At 57.9% G+C, this 25,629-nt stretch overlaps 1 protein-coding gene across 3 annotated transcripts; it reads left to right on the top strand.

Annotated features, from left to right (window-relative positions):
• Positions 339 to 20,910, top strand: ADAM11 (ADAM metallopeptidase domain 11). 3 transcript variants are annotated; one of them, XM_018065249.1, is made up of 27 exons: positions 339 to 467; positions 934 to 1,109; positions 10,050 to 10,126; positions 10,298 to 10,364; positions 11,326 to 11,411; positions 11,501 to 11,576; positions 11,982 to 12,048; positions 12,117 to 12,184; positions 12,527 to 12,601; positions 12,687 to 12,758; positions 12,920 to 13,086; positions 13,623 to 13,707; positions 13,829 to 13,919; positions 14,036 to 14,087; positions 14,583 to 14,682; positions 14,773 to 14,844; positions 14,954 to 15,046; positions 15,422 to 15,502; positions 15,985 to 16,035; positions 16,145 to 16,208; positions 16,431 to 16,530; positions 16,730 to 16,849; positions 16,941 to 17,109; positions 17,199 to 17,313; positions 17,401 to 17,491; positions 18,161 to 18,178; positions 18,710 to 20,910. In XM_018065249.1, the coding sequence occupies exons 1-27, from the start codon at positions 398 to 400 to the stop codon at positions 18,723 to 18,725; spliced, it is 2,319 nt and encodes a 772-aa protein (XP_017920738.1). In that variant the 5' UTR covers positions 339 to 397; the 3' UTR covers positions 18,726 to 20,910. The 3 variants fall into 3 exon arrangements, with proteins under 3 accessions (XP_017920738.1, XP_017920737.1, XP_017920739.1); XM_018065248.1 differs by having other exon boundaries at positions 18,161 to 20,910; XM_018065250.1 differs by lacking the exons at positions 339 to 467; positions 934 to 1,109; positions 10,050 to 10,126; positions 10,298 to 10,364; positions 11,326 to 11,411 and having other exon boundaries at positions 11,541 to 11,576; positions 12,117 to 12,180; positions 18,161 to 20,910.

The raw sequence follows: 25,629 nt of genomic DNA on the forward strand, positions 1-25,629 counted from the left end.
GTGGACACCGGCGCGCCCCGCCCTGCACCTGCCGAGGGGGCCGAGGAGGGGCGGGAAGGCCGGTCCCGGGCGGGCGGCGCCTCTTTTGTCCTCGCGCCGCGGCGGCCCCGGCCCTGCCCGGCTGGGGGGGGCCGCGGGGGGCGGGGCGGGCCCTCGGCTCACGTGCTCGCCGCTCGGCTCTTAACCCGGCCCGCCGCCCCGCCGGGATGGCCGCGGCCGGAGCGCGCTGAGCCGGGCGCCCTCCCCGCCGCCTCCCGCCGGCCCGCGCCCCCCGCCCGGCCGCCCGGCGCCCCCGCCCGCGCCGCCCGCAGCCCGCGCCTGCCCGCCCTCCGCTCCTCCCGCCCGCCCGCGCCGCGCGCCGCCGCAGCCCCCGGACCCCGAGGATTATGAGCGAGCCATGAGGCGGCTGCGGCGCTGGGCGTTCGCGGCGCTGCTGCTGCTGCTGCTGCCGCTGCTCCCCTCGCCCGGTGAGTGACCCCCGCCCGGCCCGGCCCCGGCGCCCCCTCCCTGCCCCCGCCCCTGGTTTTGCGGCAGTTTCTGCTGCAGCCACCTTTTCTGCAGTGCTCAGGGTGACAGCCGGTCCAGAGCGCGGGGGGCGGGGGGCAGGGGAGGAAGGAGGGTGCAGGCACCCACCTGTCCCCATCTGGCCCCCACCGCGGCCAGCCCCCTGTCGCTGGCCGTGGAGTCTGCAGGTCTCTGCGGCTTTGCGGGGAGATGGGGGGGGGGCAGTCGTGACGGCCGGGCTGGAGTGCAGCAGCTCCTGGCCCCTCTCCCCTTCTGCAGGGCAGCAGGTCCTCCCACCCAGAACGCCCCCACCCCCGGGCTCCAAGGGCCTCAGCAGAGTGGGGGAGGGGCGTGCCGTACCCACCCCGTGCCCTGGTCTCTTGCCCCACCGGTGGGCATCCGTCTGCAGCCATGGCCTTCTCTCCCCAGGTGTGGGGACTGGGGGTCCTGCTGGAGCTCTGCGCTGGAGGGTCTCTCCACACTTGGGGGGCCCGGAAGCCCCGGAGGTCACAGAACCCAGCCGTCTGGTGGGGGAGAGCTCCGGGGGAGAGGTCCGAAAGCAGCAGTTGGATACCAGGGTCCGCCAGGAGCCTCCGGGTGGCCCGGTGAGTGGGGGGGACGGTGAGGCCAGGGGGCTGAAGCAGGCCTTAGAGCCCAGGGGCGACCACGGGGCAGCCTGGGCTTGGGCGCCTCCCCTTCCGTGCAATGGGCTACGCAGAGGGTGCTGGAACCCACTAGTGGGAGCACCTACCTGCCCCTCTCCAGGCCCCCTCCCATCAGGGTGGGGATTCCCTGCTTTCAGAGGACCCAGAAGGCCCAGGGCTCAGTCCAGCCTTGGTCAGCCTTCCACCAGCCCCCTCTCCTGTCCAAATAAGCGATCCTACACCACATGGAGCCTGGGGAGGGCAGTGAGAGGCAGGAGGAAGCAGCTAAGAACCAAGTCAGGGGTTAGGGCTCCTGCGTTTCTGCCACAGCCACTCTCAATGGGCTTTTGGAGGGACCAACTTAGTGCTTGCTTCTGCCTCAGTTTCCCCCTGTGCACTGAGAGAACCACTGTTCTCCTCCCCTTTCTTGCTGTGGGTGGGGCCTTGGGAAAAGGTTCGAGGCCCCAGGCTCACTCACAAATGCCAACTCCTCACCCCCTGTCCCTTTCAGCTGCCAGGCCCCTCCTGCCTCCCTGAGGAAGGTTAGAAATAAAGGAGATTAATTGCAATTAATAATTAATTAATATCATGTGAATAATAATCACCCAGATGGAATATTCATTCAGCACGCCTCGGCTCTCCAGGAGCTCGAAGCTGAAAGTTAGCCAGGCCAACGGGGGCGGCGAGGGCGGGATGGCGAGGTCTGGCAGAAACAGGAGGCCTAGAGAGACTCAGAGGAAGGGTGCCACCAAGGTCTGGGAAGTTTTGGCAGCTGGGAGTGGTGGGAGGTGAATCGAGCTGGGCAGAGAGAGGAAGGAGGGAAACGGAGGCTAGCATTATGGACATCTGTCAGACTGGCATCTGGCCCTGCCTAATGTACTTGGTTAAAAGCCCTGAGGGGGGGTGGAGGGGGCTGTGGGGGTGCAGGGGGAGCTAGTCGGGAAATGGAATGTAGCAGGAAGGCAGCATGCATAATAGATGGACCATCACTCAGGGCAGTGCCTGAGAGAGCAGGGGAGGGGGTGTTTAATGGTCCTGAGCAGGGAGGCCTGGGAGAGGGGCAGATGGGAGGGGGAGAGGAAGGTGGGCTAGAAGGGAGGGTAAGGGGATAGAGGCTGCCCAGGCTCCCTGGCAGGTGGTAGATGGGCAGTAGGGATGGTCCCAGGGCCAGGGATGGGGTCATCCTGGCTGGGTTTTGTCCTCAGTCCGACTTTCTCCCCTGGTGCCTCCCTGCCTGTGAACCATGGCTGGGAGCTGACTTCTGTTGCAGGCTTCTGTCTCCTAATTGGTGTCCTAGGGGATGTCCAGATTGTAGGAGGGGCTGTCACCACAGTGGGATCAGAGGACAGGGATGAGGGAAAGCTGGGGGGCCAGGGAGGAATGAAAAGCAGGTACTCCTTCAGCTTAGTGCTCCCTGAAGACAGAGTCCCAGGCAGGATTCTGAGGTATGGTGGTGCCTGTGATGCAGGGGAGACCAGGATGGGTGCCTAGACTGGATGGGATACACAGAGGATGGGGGAATCTCTTTGGGTGTTGCTCTGCTGGGTAAATGGCTGGCATGTGTGGGTGACCAAGTCTGAATAAGCCAAACAGGGTGTCTGGAGGGCAGGAGTGGAGGGTTCTGTGGATCTGTGGGTCACAGTCACCTCCAGTGGGGATCTCTCTCCCTTCCCTTGGACCTCACCTCAGCCTCCCCAGGAGACTGACTCATTGTCCTGCCTTGTGTGTATTTGTTTCCCCCGAGGTGGACTTCTCACAGCTCTGTAAGGCAGGCAGGTAACTTTTGTTTACCCATTTTGCAGATGCGCAAACAGGTTCAGAGATGTTAAGATGTTAACTTGCCCAAAATCAATGAGATCTTTAAATATATCTATATATCGATATATCTATATATCGATACATAGATCTGGCTACACCAGGTCTTAGTTGCAGCGTGAGAACTCTTAGAGTCGGCATGTGGGATCCAGTTCCCTGACCAGAGATCGAACCCAGAGCTTTAGGAGCACAGAGTCTTGGCCCACCAGGGAAGTCCCAATGAGACCTTTATCAGTGGAGTGATTTTCTCCAAGACCAGGGCTCTTCCCATGGTGCCGTTCGGCACTCTCTGGATTTAGGCACAGGCGGCACTTTCCAACCCTACCCAGCACAAGGTGGAGGAGGATCAAGGGAGACAAGATGAGATGTCTGGAATATTCCCTCCTCACTGGAATGCCTCCCGCTCCTGCTGGGCATTTCTCCCTGGAGCATTTGGCCTCAGAACCTCAGGGGCTCTTGGTGGAACCTGCGCAGCCCTGAGCCCAATGTCCCAAAGGAAGTGTCCCTCAACCCCCGCCACTGTGTGGTTTTGTCCAAAGTTCTTGCACCCATTTGGGACCTCAAGCCAAGCAAGTTGTTGGGGTGGCAGCAAGGTCTCCATCTGCTATGGGTCACATGGTGAGTTGCTGGCTGGCAGGGTGGCATAGGGGGATCTGGGGTGCTCACCTGCTCCAGCATTGGTCTGGCCACCGCACCTTTTGAGCCCTAGCTTTTGGATCCCTCAAATCAAGATGATAACATTCATCTCAGACCCACCCACTGCCAGGAGGTGGTGATGGGGAAAAGACTCCTGACTTTTGTGAGCAGGGACCAGGGAGAGGGAAGCTGGCCAGGAAGGAATTAGAAGCAAGGGGAATTAAAGCTTAAATTTACTGGGCCCTTGGTGGGATAGACACTGTTCTGCCTTTGTGTCTTATTAATTTATGACATCCTCAACTCAGTTCCAGGAGGTGAGGATATTATTATTCCCATTTCACAGATGAGGAAATAGGCACAGAGAGGTGAAGTACTCCAGGTCACACAGCACTTAAGTAGCATGTCCAGACTGATTTTCAGGGCAGCCCTCTTAGCCAGTGCATGCTGGCCTCTCACTCAGGGGTACAGCAAAGAGGGGGCCAGGGGCCTCTGCCCTCTTTGCCACAGCTCTCTTCAACACCTCACTTCTGTCCGGTTTGCAAGCAGGCTGGGCCTAGGGCCAAGAGGTGGGGGAGCTTCTGGAAGTGCAGAAACTTGTGATCAGCGGGAGGCTGCAGCTGGGAGTGAGGTGGAAGAGTGAGCTGGGCCACAGTGTATAGTCGAGCTGGTTGTTCACTGCACAGGGGTACCTGGGTCAGTGGGCTGAATGAATTGGAGGCTGTATGTGTTCTGAAGGGATCAAGCTGCTATGTGGGCTGTGCCTCCCCCTGGGAAAACAGAATAAAATGGAGGGCAGGATGTGCGTTACTGAACAGAGGGGTGAAGGGTCCCAGGGCTGTGAGTCAGCTGGAGGAGGGGACCTCAGTCACTGGGTTGCGCTCCTGTGAGGGCTGTCCCGACCATCAGTTGCCACCTGGAAGCCCTTGACCAAGGGTGTGTGCCGCAGTGTTCATGCTGTCTTGCTGCAGAGGGTTGGGGGGCAATTAGGCAAGCCTTAGTTCCCCCGCCCTTGCAAGACGGCAGTCACGGGCAGGGAGCCACAGGATCTGTGCCTGGAGCCCTAGAACCCGCCCTGAGCCAAGGCTGTGCTGTGGTTTCTGTGGCCAAGGTCACAGCTCTGCCCTGGGGTCAGAGGCAGGAGGGGGTTCCTGGAGGAGGCTGGTGGCTGGAAGCCAGGGCCAGGATCTGCGCTGAGTCCAGCTTGCTCCAGGGAGGGCCATGAACCAGCCCTGCCTTGAGGTTGGGCAGAGAGAATACATTCAGGAAGCTCAGTTTCCCTTTGAAAGGCTATGCCTGTGGCTTGAGGCAGGACAGCTTCTGTGAGTCCTGGCTCCCCTGCTTCTGACTGAGTGACCTGGGCAAGCCTTCTGAACCCTAACTTCCCCACCCATGAGATGGGGTAACAGTGGTCCCTACTTTGCCAGACTGCTGGGAGGATTAGAGGAGATGATGGGCGTCAGGTGTCCTGCCTGGGATCCGGCAAGAGCAGATGTTCAACATCTGTCAGGCCTGCCCTCCCTCCCGGGCCTGTGGCAGGAGCGCTGGGTGCCAGAAACAGGAGCTAGGGCGTTTAGGGTTACCTGTCAGATTCCGGGCAGGTTTGCAGCAGCAGCGGGGCCGGGGTTGGGAGGGCAACATGGCAGGCGTCTTGAGTCCTCTCCAGCCAGACTAGCCTGTGGACTTGGCCTCACCTAAGCACCCCTCCTGATTGCCTAGAGGGACCCAGCTGCCCAGACTCTGTCCCCAGAGAGACTAATGACCCTGTAAGGAAGTGACTCTGTCTTCAAGCATTTAGGTCAAATTCCCTTATCAGAAATTGTCCCAACTGTGCTTACTCCCCGGGGCTCCCATGGTCCTGCTGAAAAGTGGAGCCTCATTGCATCTTGAGGGACCAGGGCAGGGAACGGCGAGGGGGATTTCTCCTAGGTCGGGGCTCCTGCCTCTCTGGCTCCTCCCCATCTGCCACCACCAGCCCACATGGTTTATCCAACTCCTCAAAGCTCAGTTCTGCTGGAACATTTACACTTCTTTCTTCATTTATTATTACTAACCCTTGTGAGATGGCTCAGACGGTAAAGAATCCACCTGTAATGAGGGAGACCTGGGTTCTGTCCCTGGATTGGGAAGATCCTCTGGAGAAGGGAACAGCTACTTACTCCAGTATTCTTGCCTGGAGAGTCCCATGGACAGAGGAGCCTGGAGGGCTGCAGTTCATGGAGTCGCAAAGAGTCGGACATGATTGAGCGACTAAGCACAACCTTTGTGAGAATAACCTGTTAAAGAGGGCTTTCCTTTAGTCCTCATGACAACATCATTTTACCAGTGGGGAGACTGAGGCTCAGAGAGGGTAAGCAGCTCATTTATTCTTTCTGATGCCTTTCCTACAACATAAGTGTAGGGGCTCCTGGGCAGGAAAAAGGGCGGGTGCAGCTGGAGCCCCAGGGGCCTACACACCACCCCTGTGAAAAGTTGAATCAGTGACCAAAGAAATCAGTGTGCCCAAGGGTCCAGGAATAGAGGGGAGCCAGAGCCCTGTCAGGAAGATCCACTGGGCAAGGGATAGGCTACCCACTCCAGTATTCTTGGGCTTCCCTTGTGGCTCAGCTGGTAAAGAAATCACCTGCAACGTGGGAGACCTGGGTTCAATCCCGGGGTTGGGAAGATCCCCTGGAGAAGGGAAAGGCTACCCACTCCAGTATTCTGGCCTGGAGAATTCCGTGGACTGTATATAGTCCATGGGGTCACAAAGAGTCAGACACGACTGAGCCACTTTCACTCCACTTCAGAGCCCTGTTGGGTGGGTGGGTGGAGGCTTGTGGTCACAGACAAGGATGAGGAAGAGAAAGTCCTGAAAGAGATGGAGGTTCAGAGGGAGGGGTTCAGGTTGCTGTGTGAGGAGTAGTGCCTGGATGTTCGAATTTTGGGGCATTCGGGAACCAGAAAGGCCTTTAACCTCCTCCTCCCCAGGACTCTCCAAGACTCCTCCCCAAGACTCTACACCTCCCCGTAGGTGTAGAGAGGAGCCCTGGCACCTGTATTATCATTCTAGAACTCCAGCAGGGTCTTTACCTCCTGACCTCTGCATCCTATCTGGTGGTGGGCAAGCAGATGCCTGGAGAGTGGACCAGCTGGCGACAGGGAAACCTCGGGGTGGGCAAGGTCACCACAGCCGGGTGGTCACAGCGCCCGTGAGCAACAGGAACGCCAGCCGGAGGGCGAGCCTTGACCCAGCGCCTCCCCAGTGTGGCCCTGGGCCAGTCACCTCCAAGTATCCCTCCCTGGCACTTATAAAATGAGCACCAGACGGCCTGGGCGGGTTGAGATCAAATGAGCCTGAGCACGTGGAAGCCAGTGGCCGAGGAGCAAGAGGCAAGCTCAGGGCACGGGGTGGAGGCCCGGTCGGCTGTCACCAGCAGCTGGGTGCAGGGGAGGACGGCAGTCAGGGACACTAGGGGCTCCCAAGGGAGGGACTGAGGGATCACAGGAGAGGTCAGGGCCGGGCCGGGCTGGGGCAGGAGCCCAGCCACGCTAGGAGCAATTGGGTTAATAGAACATGAGCTGAAATCTTAACTGGGGGTGGGAGGGCGGTTAGGACTCTGGTGCCAGCTGAAGCCCCCTTCCAGCCACCTGGGGTGCAGAGGTCCTGGGGACTGAGGTGGGTTTGCCTGATCTTTCCCTTGCTGCAAACAAGGGGTGTCCCCATCATGTCCCCCACATCGGGCCAGGTCAGGCAGACCTGCACAGCTATGCACTTTCCATCCCCTTTCTCCTGGGCCTGCCTCCCAGCCCCCACAGCAGCCCCTGCACTGCCCCAGGTCCCCTCCTGGTCTGAGCCCTGTGTCCTGCTGGGACACAGACACAAGCTGCTGGGGAGGCGCCCAGTCCCGTTAGGCCCTGCCAGGTAGGGAGGGGGCCAAGGCCTCGGCGGGCTGCAGAAGGGCTGGGGACAGAGGGGACCTGGGGTCTGCTCCCTCACTGATCTGGCTTTCTCCACAGGGGGTGGTCAGCTTGGTCCTCACAGAGAGTGGGGAGCCTGGTGGGTTAGCTCACCGACTTCCTTAGTGGGGGAGATTCTGCAAGCACCAGGGTCGCCCCTTCCAGAATCCTCTGAGCCCAGACAGCCTCTGCCACACAAGCCAACCTCACAGGCTTGCATCTAGGCTCCTCTTACCATTTTCAGAGGAAAAAGTCTGAACTCAGAGAAGTTGCTGGATTATCCCTGAGGCCACCAGCTTCCGAGAGTGGAATCAAGGCAAGGGGCCTGGACAGGTTGCTCGCCTGGGTGGCCAGCATAGAGGCAGGAACAAAGGCTTGTCCCTGGGCCAGAATAAATGAGTAGAAACAGACCTAAGGGCAGGAGAGAAAAGAGGTGGTCCAGACAGGGATGGGTGGGGAAGGCAGAGAGAGTCTAAGTCCCCCAAGGGGAGAGGGAGGGCAGGGATGGGCCAGACCAAGGAGGTAGGGTACTGGGGACAGAGCTGGTCGGGGCCCAGCGGCAGGGGGAAAGCAGAGATGATCCAGGCCAAGGTGGGGAGAAGGAAGCAGTGACTCCTTGTCCTTGACTTTCTATTTCAAGTCTAATCGATGCTCTAGGGGCTCAGGATGAGGCTTGGAGCGTCAGTTAACCTGGGATGGGGTGAGTCCGTGTCCTTGGGACTCAGAGGGGTGCCAAGCCAGGCTCTGGCCCTTCTACACTCTCACCCTGATTCCCAGGGCCTCTCATGGACACTGGGCCACTTCCACCTTACCTCACCTTCCAGGTAAAAAGGCCCCAGAAGCTGATTCCTGAGGCTTGAATCCAAGCTCTACCACTTCTTAGTCTTATGGCCATGGGCAAGTTAGTTAGCCTCTCTGTGCCTCAGTTTCCCCATGTGTCAGATGAGGATAACAGTAGCATCTATTCCATTGGGTTGTTTGTTGAGAAGATCGAATATGACGATACTTAAAGTAGTTTAGGCTTCCCAGGTGGTGACGGGGTAAAGAATCCATCTGCTAATCCAGGAGATGCAGGGGGCACAGGTTTGATCCCTGGGTTGGGGAGATCCCTTGGAGGAGGAAATGATGACCCACTCCAGTGTTCTTGCCTGGAAAATTCCATGAACAGGAGACTGGCGGGCTACAGTCTATGGGGCTGCAAAGAGCTGGACAGGACTTAACGACTGAGCGTGCACACGTGAAGTATTTAGAACAGTGCCTGGCGCATACTAAGGGCGCATGAAGAGAAGTCTAGGCAGTTGGCCAGGAAGCCGCCTCGCTTTTGTGACATTGGGGCTCCCGTCCTTCTTGTAACCTACTCCCCCCACAAAAAACGACAGCCAACAAACTTCCTCACATCTGTACAGCTTGGTGGTGGGCCCCTCATCTGGGGATCTGGATTTTAGCCTTCTTGAATGGACGGGCGTGAGAAGGCTCCAGCCTCGGGTAGGCCCTTCTCCTGTTTCCAGATTTCTTATAAGACCCAAGGCTTGCAGTGGGCATGCGAGCTGAGAAGGCCGACTCCCACTCAGCCCAGACTCTCCGGCCCCTACTTATCTCAGGGCCGCTTTCCTTCCAGGCTCACTAGCTTCAGCTCTGGCGCACTGCCCCCGCCCCCGCCCCCACAGTAGCTGGGCACCCAGGCCTGGGAGGGCAGCCATCTTGCTCAGGCCTGGTACGTTGCCTTGACAACCTGGAGCCGCCCAGCCCCACTGCAAAGGCCCCTCTGAAAAATTTATCGAGCAAACTTCCGTGTTTAAAAATTAACCATGGGATTGAAATATTAAAGAGGAACTGCTTTGGGCGAGGCAGAGGGCAATGGACTTGAGGGCAGAGGAGCCAAGTTCTTTCCTCCTGACAGACTGGTATTTGCCCATCACCCCAGCTTCCAGGGGCCCTTCGATCAATTCTAACCCTGTCTGGAGCGTACAAGGCCTCCTCCATAAATTGAGGCTGGGGCCAATATAGGGAGGGGGACACAGGGAGGAAGTGAGGGACCTGCTTCAGTGGGGCCTGGGGGTCACACTGCACCCCATTCCTGTTTGCCTCTTTCCCATGAAACTTCTAGGGGCCTCCCTTTAGTCCACGTGGGGGTGGCCCTGCCAACAGCAGGGAGGGTCTGGTGTGAGGCAGTGGGCAGGCTGAGCTGCCTTGGCCCTCCCCTGCTGCTCCTGTAGACTGGCCCCAGGGAGGCACCTGCACCAGAGAGCATGGGCTGGCACCCAGAGAGCAGGGAGGTCAGTGCCTAAGGATGCCCACGCCTGCCCCTCCACCTCAGGAAAGGACAGGGTCGTGAAGGAAGATGAGCTTGGAGGAAAGCATCTTCCCTCCAAACCAGTGGTCCCCACAGCTGCCAGGGCTGGGCCATCCCCTCCCCAGGGCTGCTGCCTGTACCCTGGTTTCCCTGGCCCCCCAGTTCCCACCTCCAGGCCTCCCCAGGTCGACTCCCCATCTGCCTTCCCTCCTTTCCCCCAGCCTGTCCATCTGGCCCAGGTGAGCTTCGTCATCCCAGCCTTCAACTCCAACTTCACTCTGGATCTGGAGTTGAACCAGTGAGTGTGGCCTGGAGTCCAGGGGCTGAGCACTCCGCGGGTGGGCAAGGCATGCCTGGGCTGGGGGCTGGGCTGGGGCAGGGGGCCTGGATCTGAGTGGGGTTGGGTCCCAAGCAGGACCCAGCTCCACCTTGACCCCCTCCTTCCTCCTGCCCACTCCGTCTGTTCCAGTCACCTTCTCTCTTCACAATACGTGGAGCGCCACTTCAGCCGGGAGGGGCCGACCCAGCACAGCACTGTGAGTACCTTTGGAAGGGGCCAGGGAGGTGGAATGACGGGAAAGGTGGTCGGTGGAGGTGGGCTTGGGGGTATACTCTGCACTGAGGATTGGCCTGGCCCCTCGAGGATCAGAGTCCGGATGGCCTGTCAAATGGTATGGAGCTCTGAGCTCCCCTTGCCCAACTCCAGGGGACAGACCCCCAGCCAGTCTATCTGCCAGCCTGGAGACATTTCAAGACCCCCCCAGCGTTCCATGGCCAGAATCTTGTTCAGCACCTAGGCCCCAGGAATTCCTGGCTCCCTGGGACCCCAGGGTCCCAGGCCCGAAGGCCCAGGGGTGTGAGCAAAGATGAATGAGTGTCTATAAATAGCCTCGGCCCTTCCCCTCCAGCTTGTTCAGTAACTGGAGCACAAGTAATTCTGCAGGAAGCAGAGGCGAGGGGGTGTCAGTCCCCTCTGACCCATGAGCCGGGCCAGGAGGAAACGCGCTGCTCAGTTCCTCAGCTGCAGACCACGTGACCAGGGTTGGTCCACGGAGGCTGAGGCATCTGTGAACACACTATGTGTGAAATGGTGTGTGTGTGTTGGGGATGAGCCCATAGCTCTCATCTGATTAAGCAAGCTGATCCATGGTAAGCACTTAGAACACTGCCTGGCACACAGTAGGTGCTATGTGAATGTCATTTAGTCTTCTCAAAGAAGTCTGTGACCCCTGTACCAGCCCCAGTTCATGGTTAAGAGGCACTGATGTGCTCCAGGGTCCTCATGTTGTAGATGAGGTAAGGGAGGCCCAGAGAGGGCTAGGAACTTGCCCAGGGTGAAACAGCCAATTAGGAGCACAGCCAGAGCAGAGCCGGGCTCCAGGTCCCCAGATTTCCAGCCACCTGCACACCACATGGGGCAGCTTCAGTGGCCCTCACGCATCCTCCTGCCTTCATGCTGGGAAGGGGTCACGTACATCACGCTCTCTGCTCCTCTAGGGTGCTGGAGACCACTGCTACTACCAGGGGAAGCTCCGAGGGAACCCCCACTCCTTTGCTGCCCTCTCCACCTGCCAGGGGCTGCAGTGAGTGTGGGGAGGGGCTGGGTGGTGGGAGGAGCCTCCAGGCCTGGGGACGGTGGGGATGGTGGGGAGCTGCGTTTCTCTCACTGCAGTGGGGTCTTCTCTGACGGGAACTTCACCTACATCGTGGAGCCCCGAGAGATGGCCGGGCCTCGGGAAAATGCCCAGGTGAGCCCCCCCACACTCATCATCCCAGTGGCTGTCATCTCAGTGGCTGCGGCTGCCTCCTCCCCCCTCACCCCCCTCCACCTTGGTAACCTCAGCCTCACTGCCCTCTGCAGCGACCCCAGCTCTGGTTCCCTCCTCCTGTGCCCCCCAGCTCCAATGTCCCCTCTGTCCTCCAAGTAACCTCCCACCAGGCTCCAGTGTCCTTTGCCCCTATCTCTCAGGGCACCCCCAGGTCTTGACCCTGGAATCTGAGCATCTGGGAGACCAGGTTTGACATGGGAGCTCTGGCCAGTGCTGGGTCACCCTGGGGTAGGGTGAGGGGAAGGGCTGGAGATGTCCCCCCATAATGGGGCTCAGAGCAGACCTGGCCAGCCCCCCCCAAGAACTCATTTCCCCTCATTGCAGGGACCCCTTCCCCACCTCATTTACCGGACCCCTCTCCTCCCAGCCCCCTTCGGATGCAGGGAGCCAGGTAAGGGGGGGAAAGCGGGGCTAGGGAGGGGGCCGGCTGTGCCCCCCTCACCGGCACCCTCCCTCCAGGCTGCCTGTTTGCTGCCCCGGACCATCCTGCTCCTCCAAACAGGCCGAGGCTGAGAAGGAAAAGGCAGGTACGGGGGCCCGTACAGACCTCCCACTGCAGAGACCTCGGGCAGTGGTCCAGACAGAACACCCCCATCTGTAGCTGGGGCAGAGGAGGGCTCTGACTGATGTGGCTGGAGGTCAGAGAACATCCCTGGGAGGAAGCCCCCCACCAACTCCCTAAGGCTAATGTCTACACACATCCCTGCCCTGGGCAAACCGAGGCTGTCTGCCTCATACCAAGGCTGGATGGGACCCCCGCCAGTGGGGAGCTGGTACTGTTCCTGGCTGGAGCCCAGCCCCTCTCGAGTCTGTCTGCGGCTTGACCAGACGTGGAGGGAACTGATTCCATGTGCCCACCCACGCCCTAGGTCCGCCGGGGCCACCCTACAGTACACAGTGAGACCAAGTATGTGGAGCTGATTGTGATCAATGACCACCAGCTGGTACGTTCCCAGGTGGGGGGGGCGGTGACTTTGGGAAGAGGGACTGGAAGCAGCCTGGCCCTCTGCGCACTCTCTTCTCTCCCAGTTCGGGCAGATGCGGCAGTCGGTAGTCCTCACCAGCAACTTTGCCAAGTCCGTGGTGAACCTGGCAGATGTGGTGAGCAGCCCTCCCTGCCCTCCCCTCTCCTCTCACGCCCCACACTAATGCACATGTCCTTGGGGTGAGTGCTTGACGGCATAGGCAGCCTCTGACCCCCACTTCCTGCATGGACAGATTGACCTCCAGCCCCCTCCTCATCTTCTCCCTTCCTGGCATAGATGTACAAGGAGCAGCTCAATACCCGCATCGTGCTGGTTGCCATGGAAACATGGGCAGATGGGGACAAGATCCAGGTGCAGGATGACCTCCTGGAGACCCTGGCCAGGCTCATGGTCTACAGGCGGGAGGGCCTGCCTGAGGCCAGTGATGCCACCCACCTCTTCTCGTGAGTCCCCCACTCCATGGACCCTGCCAGCCTCTGTTGGTCATTGCAGATCACAGAGTTACTGAACATGGTTCTGGGCCAGGTGCTCTTGCAGGGCAAGGGGACTGGGATCCCCTTGTACCTGCCCTTGCAACAGTGGTGGGTCATCTTCCCCTGCCTCTTAGGCGGAGGCCCCTTTTCCCTACCCTGGTGACCTTCCTCTGCCCATCACCTCCCCTTCACCCTGCTCCCCCTTTCAAATGGTCCCAGCATCCCCTTCTCAGGGACCCAATCCCCTGGTACAGGAGAAAAATCTGATAAAAGGTCCTTGCAATTAGAGATGACCTATTAGAAATCCTTCATTTGGCTTATGGGCAAATGAACCCAAAAGGGGAAAGGGGCTTGCCTGAGTCACACAGGCTGACATGGAGGGCGCTGCTCATCCCCTCCCCATGGAGGGCTCTGGTATGGGGGCTCACCTGTCTCTCCTCACAGCCCAGGCTAGCCACCAGGGAGAACAGGCTAGCCAGTTCTCCCGGCAACCCTCTCTCTTCCAGGGGCAGAACTTTCCAGAGCACCAGCAGCGGGGCTGCCTACGTGGGGGGCATCTGCTCGATGTCTAGAGGAGGGGGCGTGAACGAGGTAAGCTGGGTGGGGTCGTGGCTGGGGTTGGGGGTTGGAGGGAGGGGGCTGCGAAGGGCATGAACATTGTGCCTTTTGGAGGGATGTAGACATCTTTGGGTTCGATCTTCTTCACCCCAAGTATGACAACATGGGGGCCATGGCGGTGACTTTGGCCCAGACGCTGGGGCAGAACCTGGGCATGATGTGGAATAAACACCGGAGCTCGGCAGGTATCAGTGAAGACCCCCACCCCTAGCCCAGACCCACATTCTAGAAGTGAAGAGGGTGTCCACACATGGGGGACCGTCTTTCACCCTCCCTTACATTCACCTGGCTCAACTTGCAGGGGACTGCAAATGTCCGGACAACTGGCTGGGTTGCATCATGGAGGACACTGGGTGAGTTCTTGGGCAAAGGGAGCCGCAGGGTGAGCACTGGGTGACATTCTGGACCTGGCTGCCTCAAGAGACCCCGCTCTCGGGACCACTCAGAATTCCAAGAAACGCAGTTGTCTGTGGACACTGTACACGGAGACATACATTCCCTAGCCGGACGCGAGTTGTCCAGGCTGCACAGCGCACAGTCGCCACTGGGCGCCGCCAAAGCCTCGTTTGGAGGCCCCTCCGCTCCTCGGCTCACAAAACCTCCCTCGGACTCTCTCGGAGTCCTGAGGTTTTGGGGAGTCAACTGGAGCGGCATCCCCCGCCCACTGCCCTTTGATGGGCAAGCGGGAGGATTTTCGTGCAGTGTCCAGGCACTTCAGCCTGGACAGGATCTTCAGCCTCCTCGAGACAGTGACCGAGTCCTCCGGTGCACCCCATCCCAATCTTGAGAAGGGGCGAGAGGGTGCGATGGCGGGCACTCAGCAGCACGGTCCCCTCACCCCTGCCCAGGTTCTATCTGCCCCGCAAGTTCTCGCGCTGCAGCATCGACGAGTACAACCAGTTCCTTCAGGAGGGCGGCGGGAGCTGCCTCTTCAACAAGCCCCTCAAGGTATAATATCAGCCACAGGGCGAGGAACGTGGGAGCGGGGCTTAGGCAGGGTCCCGGCCAGACTCGCGACACGACACCCCTTCCCCGCAGCTCCTGGACCCGCCTGAGTGCGGGAACGGCTTCGTGGAGGCGGGGGAGGAGTGCGACTGCGGCTCGGTGCAGGTGCGAGACGGGTGCGGGCGCCAGGTGGGAGGCGGGGGACGCGGGGGTGGGTGCGAGGGAGGGTCTGGCTGGGGAGGGTCAGGGCGCTCCTTCTCTCTGTGTCCCTCAGGAGTGCAGCCGCGCGGGAGGGAACTGTTGCAAGAAATGCACTCTGACTCACGACGCCATGTGTAGCGACGGTCTCTGCTGTCGCCGCTGCAAGGTGAGTGGTACCCGCCGCAGGGGCGGGGAGGAGGCGGGACCGGGAGGTACTGGGCTGAGAACAAGTAGAGGGTGGGACTTAGGGAGGTGGGGCCGTAGGGGCGGCGGGGCTGAACGCGAAGAGAGCGCCAATGGGAAAGGAGAGGGGCGGAATGTGCGGCACTCTACGTTCTATTGAAGGCGGGGCTACGGGGAGTGGGACGGAGCACCTGATGATAAGTGGTGGGGTGGGCGGAACCGTGAGCGGACCTGGGGACGGTGCGAGTGGGCAGGAAGAGGTCCGGGGCGGAGCCGAGGAGAGGGTGGGGCCGAGGAGGCGGGAAGACGCGGAAGTGCGTGGCTCTTGCTTGAACCCCGCAATGCATGCCTTCTCTAGTACGAGCCGCGGGGTGTGTCCTGTCGAGAGGCTGTGAACGAGTGCGACATCGCGGAGACCTGCACCGGGGACTCGAGCCAGGTCTGCCCGTCCCGGCTGCCCTGCGGACCCCCGAGCAAGGCGGCCACTATCTCTCTCCCCACCCTTCCTCTCGGCTGCTGGCGTCGCCACCGCTGATCAGGCTGTTTCTCATCTGATATAGGAGTTTTTCATGCCTCCTGGCTTTGCTCTTCCAATCATTCGACCAGTATTTATAGTCTGGCTAGGTGCCTGGTGTGTACTAGGGATAACAGTGGATAATAATATTATTTAATGTCTAAATCCTTATTACATGCCAGTCATCGAGTACTCTCAGTCCTGTGAAGTAGGTGCAGAAAACTGATGGAGACTGGAGAGGCTTTGGGACCTGCTAAGCCATGTGATCTGAGTTCTCTGCTCTGTCTTTGACATGGAGGGACCCTGGGGCCAGAGCCCCCACCTGGCAGGCCTTTATTCTTCCCTGGAGCCGAACATAGCTCCCAGTCCTGGGGCAGCTCTATTCAGTCCAGTGCCTCTCTCCACAGTGTCCACCTAACCTGCACAAGCTGGACGGTTACTACTGTGATCACGAACAGGTATGAACGGATGGAGGCTCCGCCTCGTCTGGGTCTCTGGTTTAGTCCTGTCCTGGGTCTCCGTCTTGTCCTCAGTGTCTCTGTCTCTTGTCTCCTGATTGTCCCTTAGGGCCGCTGCTACGGAGGTCGCTGCAAAACCCGGGACCGGCAGTGCCAGGCCCTTTGGGGCCACGGTGAGTCTTTGGTTAGAGATGGAAGAAGGCATCTGGAAGACTGGAATTGAGAGGCTGGAGAGGGGGCAGGCTCTGGATGAAACCCCCCCAAAAGATATGCAGCTCCCCAGGATCTCAGTGACTCAACTGGACTTGGAATCAGGCCATTGTTGGAGAAGCAGGCCTGAGGTCCCAGGTGGGTTCTGGAGTGGGTAGGGTGACCCTGGCCTCTTCTCCCTACAGCGGCTGCTGATCGCTTCTGCTATGAGAAGCTGAATGTGGAGGGGACAGAACGTGGCAACTGTGGGCGCAAGGGGTCAGGCTGGGTCCAGTGCAATAAACAGTGAGTTGTCAAAGCTTCTGGTTGGGCCATCCCAGTTTGGGGGCTGGGGCTCTGGGGCTGGGCAGGGTTTTTTCAGAGATGGGGCAGGCTGTTGAGTCCTAACGGGAGACTGAAAAATCGGAGGATGGGGAGAGGGCAGACACGAGGTCTGTAGTTGGGTCTGAGTCAGACTTGGGTCCCACTGTCTCCACACAAACAGGGATGTGCTGTGTGGCTTCCTCCTCTGTGTCAACATCTCTGGAGCTCCTCGGCTGGGGGATCTAGGGGGAGACATCAGCAGCGTCACTTTCTACCACCAGGGCAAGGAGCTGGACTGCAGGTGTGGCTGGGACCGTGGCTGGGGAAGGGGAGGTTGCAGCTGTGTGGGGGGTGGAGGGCAAGGGCAGAGGTTGGCTGTGCCGTCTCCCCAGGGGCGGTCATGTGCAGCTGGCTGATGGCTCAGACCTGAGCTACGTGGAGGACGGCACAGCCTGCGGGCCCAACATGTTGTGCCTGGACCATCGCTGCCTGCCAGCCTCTGCCTTCAACTTCAGCACCTGCCCAGGCAGTGGCGAGCGCCGGATCTGCTCCCACCACGGGGTGGGTGTCTGGAGGCCAGGGATCACGGGAGGGGCTTATAAGAGGGGACTGGGCCCTGCTTACCTGTACCGGCCCCACCCCACCTCTAGGTCTGCAGCAATGAAGGGAAGTGCATCTGCCAGCCAGACTGGACAGGCAAAGACTGCAGTATCCACAACCCCCTGCCCACGTCTCCGCCCACGGGGGAGACAGAGAGATATAAGGGTGAGGCTGGAACTGGCCAGGGTGGGGCTCTGTCTTTCCCGTTCTCCATGCCTGCCCCCGCCAACCCCACCCTGCTCTCCTCCCCAGGTCCCAGCGGCACCAACATCATCATAGGCTCCATCGCCGGGGCTGTTCTGGTTGCAGCCATCGTCCTGGGCGGCACGGGCTGGGGATTTAAGTAAGACACGAATACCCCCCCTACACCCTCTGCATCCTCCAGGGTTATCAGAACCCCAGGCTGAGGTTGGAGCTGAGGGGACCTCCCTGAGAGGTTAGCTAAACCAGAGCTCACACATCACAAGCCAAGTCAGCCCACAGGGTCCTGTTTTTACATTTAAAAAGATCAGTTACTCAGACTTTTAAAACCCAGGGATTTATGTTAAGAATCCAGATTTCCAGCTTCTTTTGAAAAATGAGAAGATTGGGTCCCCCTGTTCTTCAGTGCCTCCCAGCTGGGCCACAGAGTGGAGCTGAGCTGCCTGAGTCCCCAGTCCCCAGGCCCTAATGGCTGTTCTGTGGCACCCATATTGGAGGCCCTCAAGCTGGTGTAACCCCTCACTGTATAGACGACAGACACAGGCCCAGGGTCAGGGGGTGAGTTAGTTGCAGTCAGGACTCAAATGCAGGACTCCACTTCGGTAGGTTTTCCTGGACCTCCCCTTCTTTTGTTTCCTCTGACCCTGAGACAAACATCCCTGGGCTTGTCATTAGCGTCTAGGGACAAAGGAATGTCTAGCATCTCTGGGGCAAGGTGTCTCCTGGGAGCCGGAGGCCCCTCCCTGGGAGAAGGGGAGGGTCACAGAAGTCTTCTTTTCCTTTCTGTCTCGCCTCGCTTTGGCTCCTGAAGAAACATCCGCCGAGGAAGGTACGACCCGACCCAGCAGGGGGCAGTGTGACGCCGGCCACGTTCTCCCTCCCGCTGTCCTTGTCTCCTCCATCTCATTCGTCACCTCGCATTCTGTTGATGGGGAGCTGGGGCCTGTTCCCCCACCCTTGCGGTCACGGCTGTCACTCCCGGGGTGGGAGAACCCCGCTCAAGGAAGAGAGTCCTCAACGTGCCCCGTGCCCCCTTCTCCAGCCCACTCACCCCCTCAGCCCTTGGTCCTTTAACTCCTGCCCTTCCAATGGTCAGCCCACCTCTGGCCCCGTGGACCTGTAGCTGTGCGCGCGCCCCCTGCCCCACTCCTCCCCCGGGAAGGGAGCCTACCTCTGCGTCCCATCCGTTTTGTCTTTCATGTCACCACTGTCTGACCTCCCGCCAGACCCCCTCCCTGGCCAGCCTGTGACTCGCTGCCTCCAGGGCCCAGCACTGACCTCCCGGGGCCGGCTGAGGTGGGGGTGCTCTCCCTCTGGGCCCTGCCTCATATCCTCCCCTGATGCCCCCTCTCCGTTCCAGGTCTGGAGGGGCCTAAGTGCCACCCCATCCTCCCTCCGAGTCTGGCGCCCACCATCTCTGCCCAGAACCAGGAGGCTGCCCCCGCCCAGCCAAGGAGGGAGGCACCATGCAAATATCTTCCGGGCCCAGCCCTTCAACTCTTGGCCCCACAGGGGCATGGGGCCGGGTTGTGGCCCTGCCCTCACACCACCAGGGTGGACTAGGCCTGGAGGGCGTTTCCCTCATGGTCCCCCACCCCACCTCATGCGGCTTTGGCCTTGCACACCAACTCTCCTGTGAATGTAGCCTCCATCATTACAGATTGCCACAGCTGAAGTTGGGCGGGGGGAGGGCACGCAGCCAGCGATGGGCGTGGTCTGGGATGGCCCCGCCTCAAAACTAGGCAGCTGGGACCTCAAAACCAGGCAACTGGAACCAGGGAGGGTCTAACCTCTCTGGGACCTAGCGGGAGGGAGCTGACATCAACCTTTTATTTTTTTCCTTTTTTTAAAAAAACTGAATCTCAACTGATGAATGTAACTTTGGGGGTGCTTGGGCCAGGCAGCTGTGGGGATATTTTGACATTTGCAGGAGGGACTGAAGGAGTTGAGGCCTGGCCATCCCTCTGGCCCTCCCCGAAGGGGTGTGACTCTGGCCGTCCACGCAGGGGTGGTCACACCTGGCATCTTCTCACTGAACGTGGAAGTCCCCAAGCCAGGCAGGGGCCCGGCAACCCTGCACACCCCCTCTGCCCAGCCCTGCTGAGCTTGGAGACAAGTCCGAGTGCTGAATCAAACCAAAGCTGCCTGTTCCGTGCCCGAGGCCTAGGTTATGGGTACGGCGACCACACGTCCCAGATTGTCTTCAATTCCAAAACAGTCGTCTTGCTGTCCCTGCCAGGACGCATGTATTTGGGAGGAGGGTAGGGTCCTAGAATATATAGTCCCTGAAATGACCTGGCACCTTCCCCCTTTCAAGAAGGGTGATGCTGGGGCTGACTCAGGGTTTAGGTGCCCCTTGGCATGGCCTGGAGGTCCCAGGCCATCTCCTGGGGGAGCACTCTCCCAAGGAGGGAAAGCCAGGGGTGGCCCAGTGCCTGGAGGGTTAGGGGCTCTGCCTGTGATGTGCGAGAGGAAGTAGGAAAAGGCAAGTCTTAACGTTTGATCCTCAGCTTCCAGAAACATCCTTAAGGCCCTGTCAAGCCCATTCTGCTCCTTAACCCCATTCCAGGGCCGAGTAGTAAGTTTACAGTCATTTTCCCCATTAGTCCTCCGATCTGATCTCCACTGCAGCCGAACCTGAGGCCAAGGCTGGGCAGAATTCCTCAGTCCCCCCACAAACAGTCCTGCCCATGGCCTTTCCTCATGACCTTCACTTGGGACATAGGAGCTCTGGCTCCTTGACTGCTAAAAACCAGCCGGCAGGGGCAAGCTGGGGATCAAGCTACCTTCTGGATGAAAGCCACAAATGAATGGAGCTCCTCTGCCCAGGGATACCCCCAAGCCTCCCCAGGGGTTTCTGAACACCCCCAGGGTCTTTGAGCTGCCTGTCTTAGTTCCTCTGGGGCATCTGTGAGGAGAAATCATGGAAGAAATGGCTCCCAGTTTATCTGTACCACCCCTCAGGGCAAACTGGGGACCGAGGCCCACTGACACCTTTTAAGGTAGCTGGTTGCAGCTGCACTGGGGTCCTGGATACTGAGCTCCAGCTGGCACTGCCCAAGCAAGGGGGTGGGTGGGGTACCCCTCTGGCCAGTTCTGCCCCACCAGCCAGCCACACAAGCTGAGGTGGGGGCAGGAAGCTAAGGGCTGGGTTTTGCACTATTGCGGCGGTACCTTAAGGCATCCTCTTGTGGTACACACGTGCACACAAGTGGCGATGCATCTGGCACAAGCATTTGGATCCACATCTCTGCACAAGTGTGAATACCTCTGCACACACAGGCACATCTGTGTGTGCATGCACATGGGGTGGAGCTGGGGTGTGGAGAACCCAAGACTTCCTGTGACCAGTCCACCTGGCTCCCAGCTGTCCGCATCCTCCTGCCCCACCCTGGCAGCCCCCACCTTGGCGGCACCCAGGGAAGGGTAGAGGCACACTGACGTGGGCCTGGAACTGGCTCCAAACAGCATCCTGTAAATATGTCATCTGGGGCTCGGGGTGGGGAGGCAGGGACAGGAACGTCCATTAAAGATCACGTCCCAGGGCTTCCATGGAACTCACACCGGCCTGTGTCTCCTTTCTGTGAATGACCACACTGTGGCCAGGACCCTCCCCCGTGCTCCGTGGCCCTGGAGAGAGTGTGATGATGACACCAAAAGCGGGAAGGGAGCACCCAGCACTGGACGCTGGGAGATCGGAAGAGGGGGCGTGGCTTTCCATTCAAGGCCAGGAAATAGCCACCGACTGGGTGGAGGGCCTGGCCCTTCCGCTTCCTCACTCTCCCAACAAAGAGAACTGTCCTTTCCGGTTTCAGCAAAGTAGATGGGAGTTGAGCAGGAAAGCATCTTAGCAAGAGGCAGAAGACTCAACTTCCCTTTTATGGTTGAAGCCAGACTCTCCTTACCTCCCAAGAGAGTCCAGAAAGCTGGATCAAACTGCTCTCCAGTCCCAAGGGTGCTTTGCTTTCATTTCAGGCCTTCAGAGAATTGGCTCTTGCCTCACTGAGGGGCTGAGCACAGCCAAGGCCAAGAGCCCTCCCCACACTGAGGACCAAGTTTGAGCCAAGAACCTAGTCTTCCCATCCTGGCCTCCGGATGCTTTGGGCCTGGAGATATCTGGCTCTGAAAGTCCTGCTTGTTCAGGGGAAAGATAAGATGAGAGAGGTTGGGGTGAGGAGGAAGGAAGGGAATGGGAGAGAGGAGATAACGGGAGCAAGAAATAGCAGCAGTAGGGACCTGGGGAGAGTGAGCAGCTAGAAGCTGCTCACCAGGACAGGAGCCCCCAGGACCCATCCGGTCACGTGCAGAGAGAGCAGGATTCGACCCGGGCAGTGCTGGCCTGGATTCCTGGTCCCCACCCTGTTCCGGCATCTCAGTCCCCCAGCACATCTGGAACCTCTGCCCCCAGACTCCCCCACTGCAGAAGGTCAGCTTTTCCCCCAGGGGGTTCACAGGCGAGGCAGCCCGACAAGAATCCATCTCCAACCTCAGTCATGACCTGAAGTCTAGGCTCGCCCTCTCTTCTCTCTTCTGGGCTGCAAACCCTACTTACAGCGTCATCGCTTCTGCCTCTCAACTCTTCCATCCCTGTCCGTACCCCTTATCAATTCCCGATCCATGGTGACCTTCAAACTTGTTCTGATGTGTATACAGCTGACACTTCAGATAGTAAAAAGTGTGGCTGTCGGACTTCCCTCATGGTCCAGTGGTTGGGAATCCACCTGCCAACGCGAGGGCCACAGGTTTGATCCCTGGTCTGGGAAGATCCCACATACCAAGGAGGAACTAAGCCTGTGCGCCACGACTACTGAGCCCACACTCTAGAGCCTGTGTTCTGCAACAGGAGAAGCTGCCGCAGTGAGAAGCCGGCTCACCACAGAGAGTAGCCCCCATTCACCACAACTAGAGAAAGCCTGCGCACAGCAATGGAGATCCAGTCCAGCCAACGATAAATTAAAAATAAATAAAGTGTGGCTGTTGGCAGACAGTGGCGGGGGACTCAAGGGAGGCTCGGTACTTGGCTCTTGCAGGTCAGTGCTCCGCCACTCACACCTGCCTCTCAATCTCAGGAGCCCCTAGAGCTCCCTGTTATTTACATGGGTGCACAGTGATGCCGGAGGCTGCAGAGGGGAGCAGGTGCAAGGGGGTGCAGCGGGAATGCCAGGGAGGTAGCACCTCTGATGCCAACACCCCCCATCTGCCCAGGTGTCAGACTCTGCAGGCTGGCATGGAACAATCAGACCTGGCCCAGACACATAATTGGAAAACTACAGGCATCCCTCATTCAGTGAAAGTTCACTTTATGCTCTTTTGCTTTTACAAGAGACCTGTATTAGTATTTGTTTTCCTAACTGAAAGAAATTTGAAGAGGATTTTCGATTTAGTGAAATAGCATTCAGCACCCGTTTGGAGTAGCCCTTACAGAGGCCTCGAGCACCCCAGGAGTGAGAGTGACACCAGAAGGAAACACACTCAGCATCTAACGGCCATAGCCTTTTCTGTTCATCTGGGTTTTCTTGTTTTGGCCGTGATGCATGGCAGGAGGAATCGTAATTCCCCTGACAGAGATCAAGCCCATGCCCCCTGCAGTGGAAGCGCAGCTTCCTAAACAGTGGACCACCAGGGAAGTCCTTTTTCTTGTTTTAAACCACCATAGCTTTGAACTGTGAACATCTGCACTTTATCTCAACTTATTTTGTGCATCTGTTTGCAAGACGTTTCCTACGGCAATTGCTTCTTTGTTTTACACCATTTTGGCTTACGAAAGTTCTTCCAGGAGTGCTCTAATTTGGGCAGCGGGGAAACCTGTACTTGCTTTGGCTTAGAACATGTCAGGCAGTTCTGACAGTGGTGCCTAAAAAGTGTGATGTGGAACCAGAAATTAAACTTGCTCTGAAGACCACCTGTTGAAGGAATTCCTGGGTATCTGGTTTTTCAAAAGTAGAAACAAAAAAAGTAGATAAAATGACTCCCAGTCTGTGTCTGAGTTTCCCTCTCTAAACCAGGACCTGCTAGCTGGGGATTTATTTATTCATTTATTTTGGCTACACCACTCGGCATGTAGGAGCTTAATTCCCCTGCCAGGGATGACACCCATGCCTGCTGCAGTGGAAGCAGGCCGCCCTAACCACTGAACCATCAGGGGAGTCCCTGTTGAGGATTTCTGGGTGGATCATGGGTGCAAATTTCAATTCCCAGTTCTATTTGTTTGGGCTAATGTGTGGGTCCCCTTGGTGTCCTCATGAGTTGGCGGTGACCAAGATTCAAAGCTGGGGACATTGGCACCTTGTGGTTGTTTAGAGTCTACTTGTGGAGTTGAAGGAAGGATTGCAAATTCATTCTGGCTCATCCCAGTGTCTAGACCAACAGAATTGAATGCAGTCCAACAGAATTGAATGTAGCCTACACATACAAGCTATGCATGCATTTACAATTTTTCTGGACTTTCCTGGTGGCACAGTGGATAAAAATCCACCTGCCAGTGTAGGGGACACAGGTTCGATCCCTGGTCTGGGAAGATCTCACATGCTGTGGAGCAACTACGCCGCCCTGCCTCAGCTATTGAACCTGGGCTCTAGAGCCTGGGAACTGCAGCTACTGCAACCTTTGAATCCCAGAGCCGGGGCTCTGCAACAAGAGAAGCCGCTGCAGTGAGAAGCGCACACACCACAATGACGAGGAGCCCTGTTTGCCACAACTGGAGAAAACCCAAGTACAGCAACGAAAACACAGCACAGAGGAAAAATTCAACAAAATTAAAAAATAAAAATTTCTAGTAGGTAAAGTTAATACATTTTACTAAATCCAATATGGGCTTTCCAGGTGGTGCTAGTGGTAAAGAACCCTTCTGCCAAATGCAGATGTACCCTGGGTCCCGAAGGTCACCTGGATTAGGAAGCGGCAATGCACTACAGGACTCTTGCCTGGGAAATACTATGGACAGAGGAGCCTGGCAGGATACAGTCCATGGGGTCAAAAACAGTCGGACACGACTGAAGTGACTTAGCACGCAAAGCCACTATATCCATAATAATTTCATTTCAACATGCAATCAACATAATCATTGAGATGTTACATTGGTCTCTTTGGTTTGTTTTTTTGGGTTTATTTGTTTTCTGCACTCTGTCTTTGAAATCAGGAATGTAATTTTACTTAAAGCACATCTCCGTTTCGGTGAGCCATGCTTCAAGTGCTCAATCGCCACGTGTGGCCAGTAGCCACCAGAATGAACGGCTTAGGTTTAGACAATAACTAATGCTACTAAGTGGCAGTATCAAACCCAGGCAACTTGGAAATCAGGCAAGGATCTGAAAGATGAAACAAAGTACAGCAAGAAAGATTTGAACCAGCTGCAGGGGCAAGACCTCACAGAAGGTCAGAGGGATCTTGGGTATACCTTTCTAGAAGGCAAAAGAAAGGCTAGGAGGACTTCGATAGGATTGGGGAATTTTAACTTAACCTAGACTGAGAGTTCTGGATGTGTCCTGCCCTCTGAGCGCAGCTCTGGCCCCCAGGAACTTGCTGTAAGTAGAGAGTCCAACTTCTATCAACATTTTCAGAAGGTCAGCAGGAGAGAGGCAACCCTGGGCCTAAGGCTTGGTATCGAGGACACCTCTTCTTGCCGAAAGGAGTTCATAGGCTGTCAGTAACAGCTTCAGCTTCAGCATTTGGCCTTTGAAGATGAAGATTTGGTCTCATTTCTTTAAAAAGTATATATTTATTTCTTTGAGTACCCTGGGTCTTAGTTGTGGTACGTGGGATCCAGTTCCCTGACTAGGGATCGAACCTGGGCCCCCTGCATTGGGAGTGTAGAATCTTAGCCACCGGACCACCAGGGAAGTCTCATTTCTTGAAGTGCCACAGATACACTTAAGGGACTAAGGTCTGCTCAGGCCCCCAGGAGTTCCCAGCCAGTCCAGAGACCCTCTGAAACCTGACCTTCGCTCTACATTCATGAGGGCTCTTCAGGCCTCCTGATGTCAAAAGCAAGGTGGGAAATAAATGTCGGTAAGTGCTGTGACTCAAGCTGTCATTGCCCTTTTTTGAAATTATGACCTGGACGCCATTCCCCTGGTGACAGCTGGGGAAATGTGCGCTGGCAGCCCTCGGGGTGGGAGTCGTCCAGAGGGCTCACTGTCACCTGAACTTGGCAGAAGCCTCTCTCTGCCTCCTGAGGTTGATGAGGCTGCAAAGCCCTGGCCACCTCTGCATTCCAGAGCTGTAAGGGCACAAGGCACACTCAGGTCCCGAGTGCCGACAGAACAGCCCTGATGCTTGACT

The sequence above is a fragment of the Capra hircus genome, chromosome 19 (genome assembly GCF_001704415.2).
Source record: "Capra hircus breed San Clemente chromosome 19, ASM170441v1, whole genome shotgun sequence".
NCBI lineage: Eukaryota > Metazoa > Chordata > Mammalia > Artiodactyla > Bovidae > Capra > Capra hircus.

Coding starts and splice junctions, on each gene's coding strand:
- ADAM11 (XM_018065248.1), top strand. CDS start 398: ATGAGGCGGCTGCGGCGCTGGGCGTTCGCGGCGCTGCTGCTGCTGCTG. Junction 11,577..11,981: donor GGCCTCGGGAAAATGCCCAG/GTGAGCCCCCCC, acceptor CCCTCATTGCAG/GGACCCCTTCCCCACCTCAT. Junction 12,185..12,526: donor GGCTGAGAAGGAAAAGGCAG/GTACGGGGGCCC, acceptor CCCACGCCCTAG/GTCCGCCGGGGCCACCCTAC.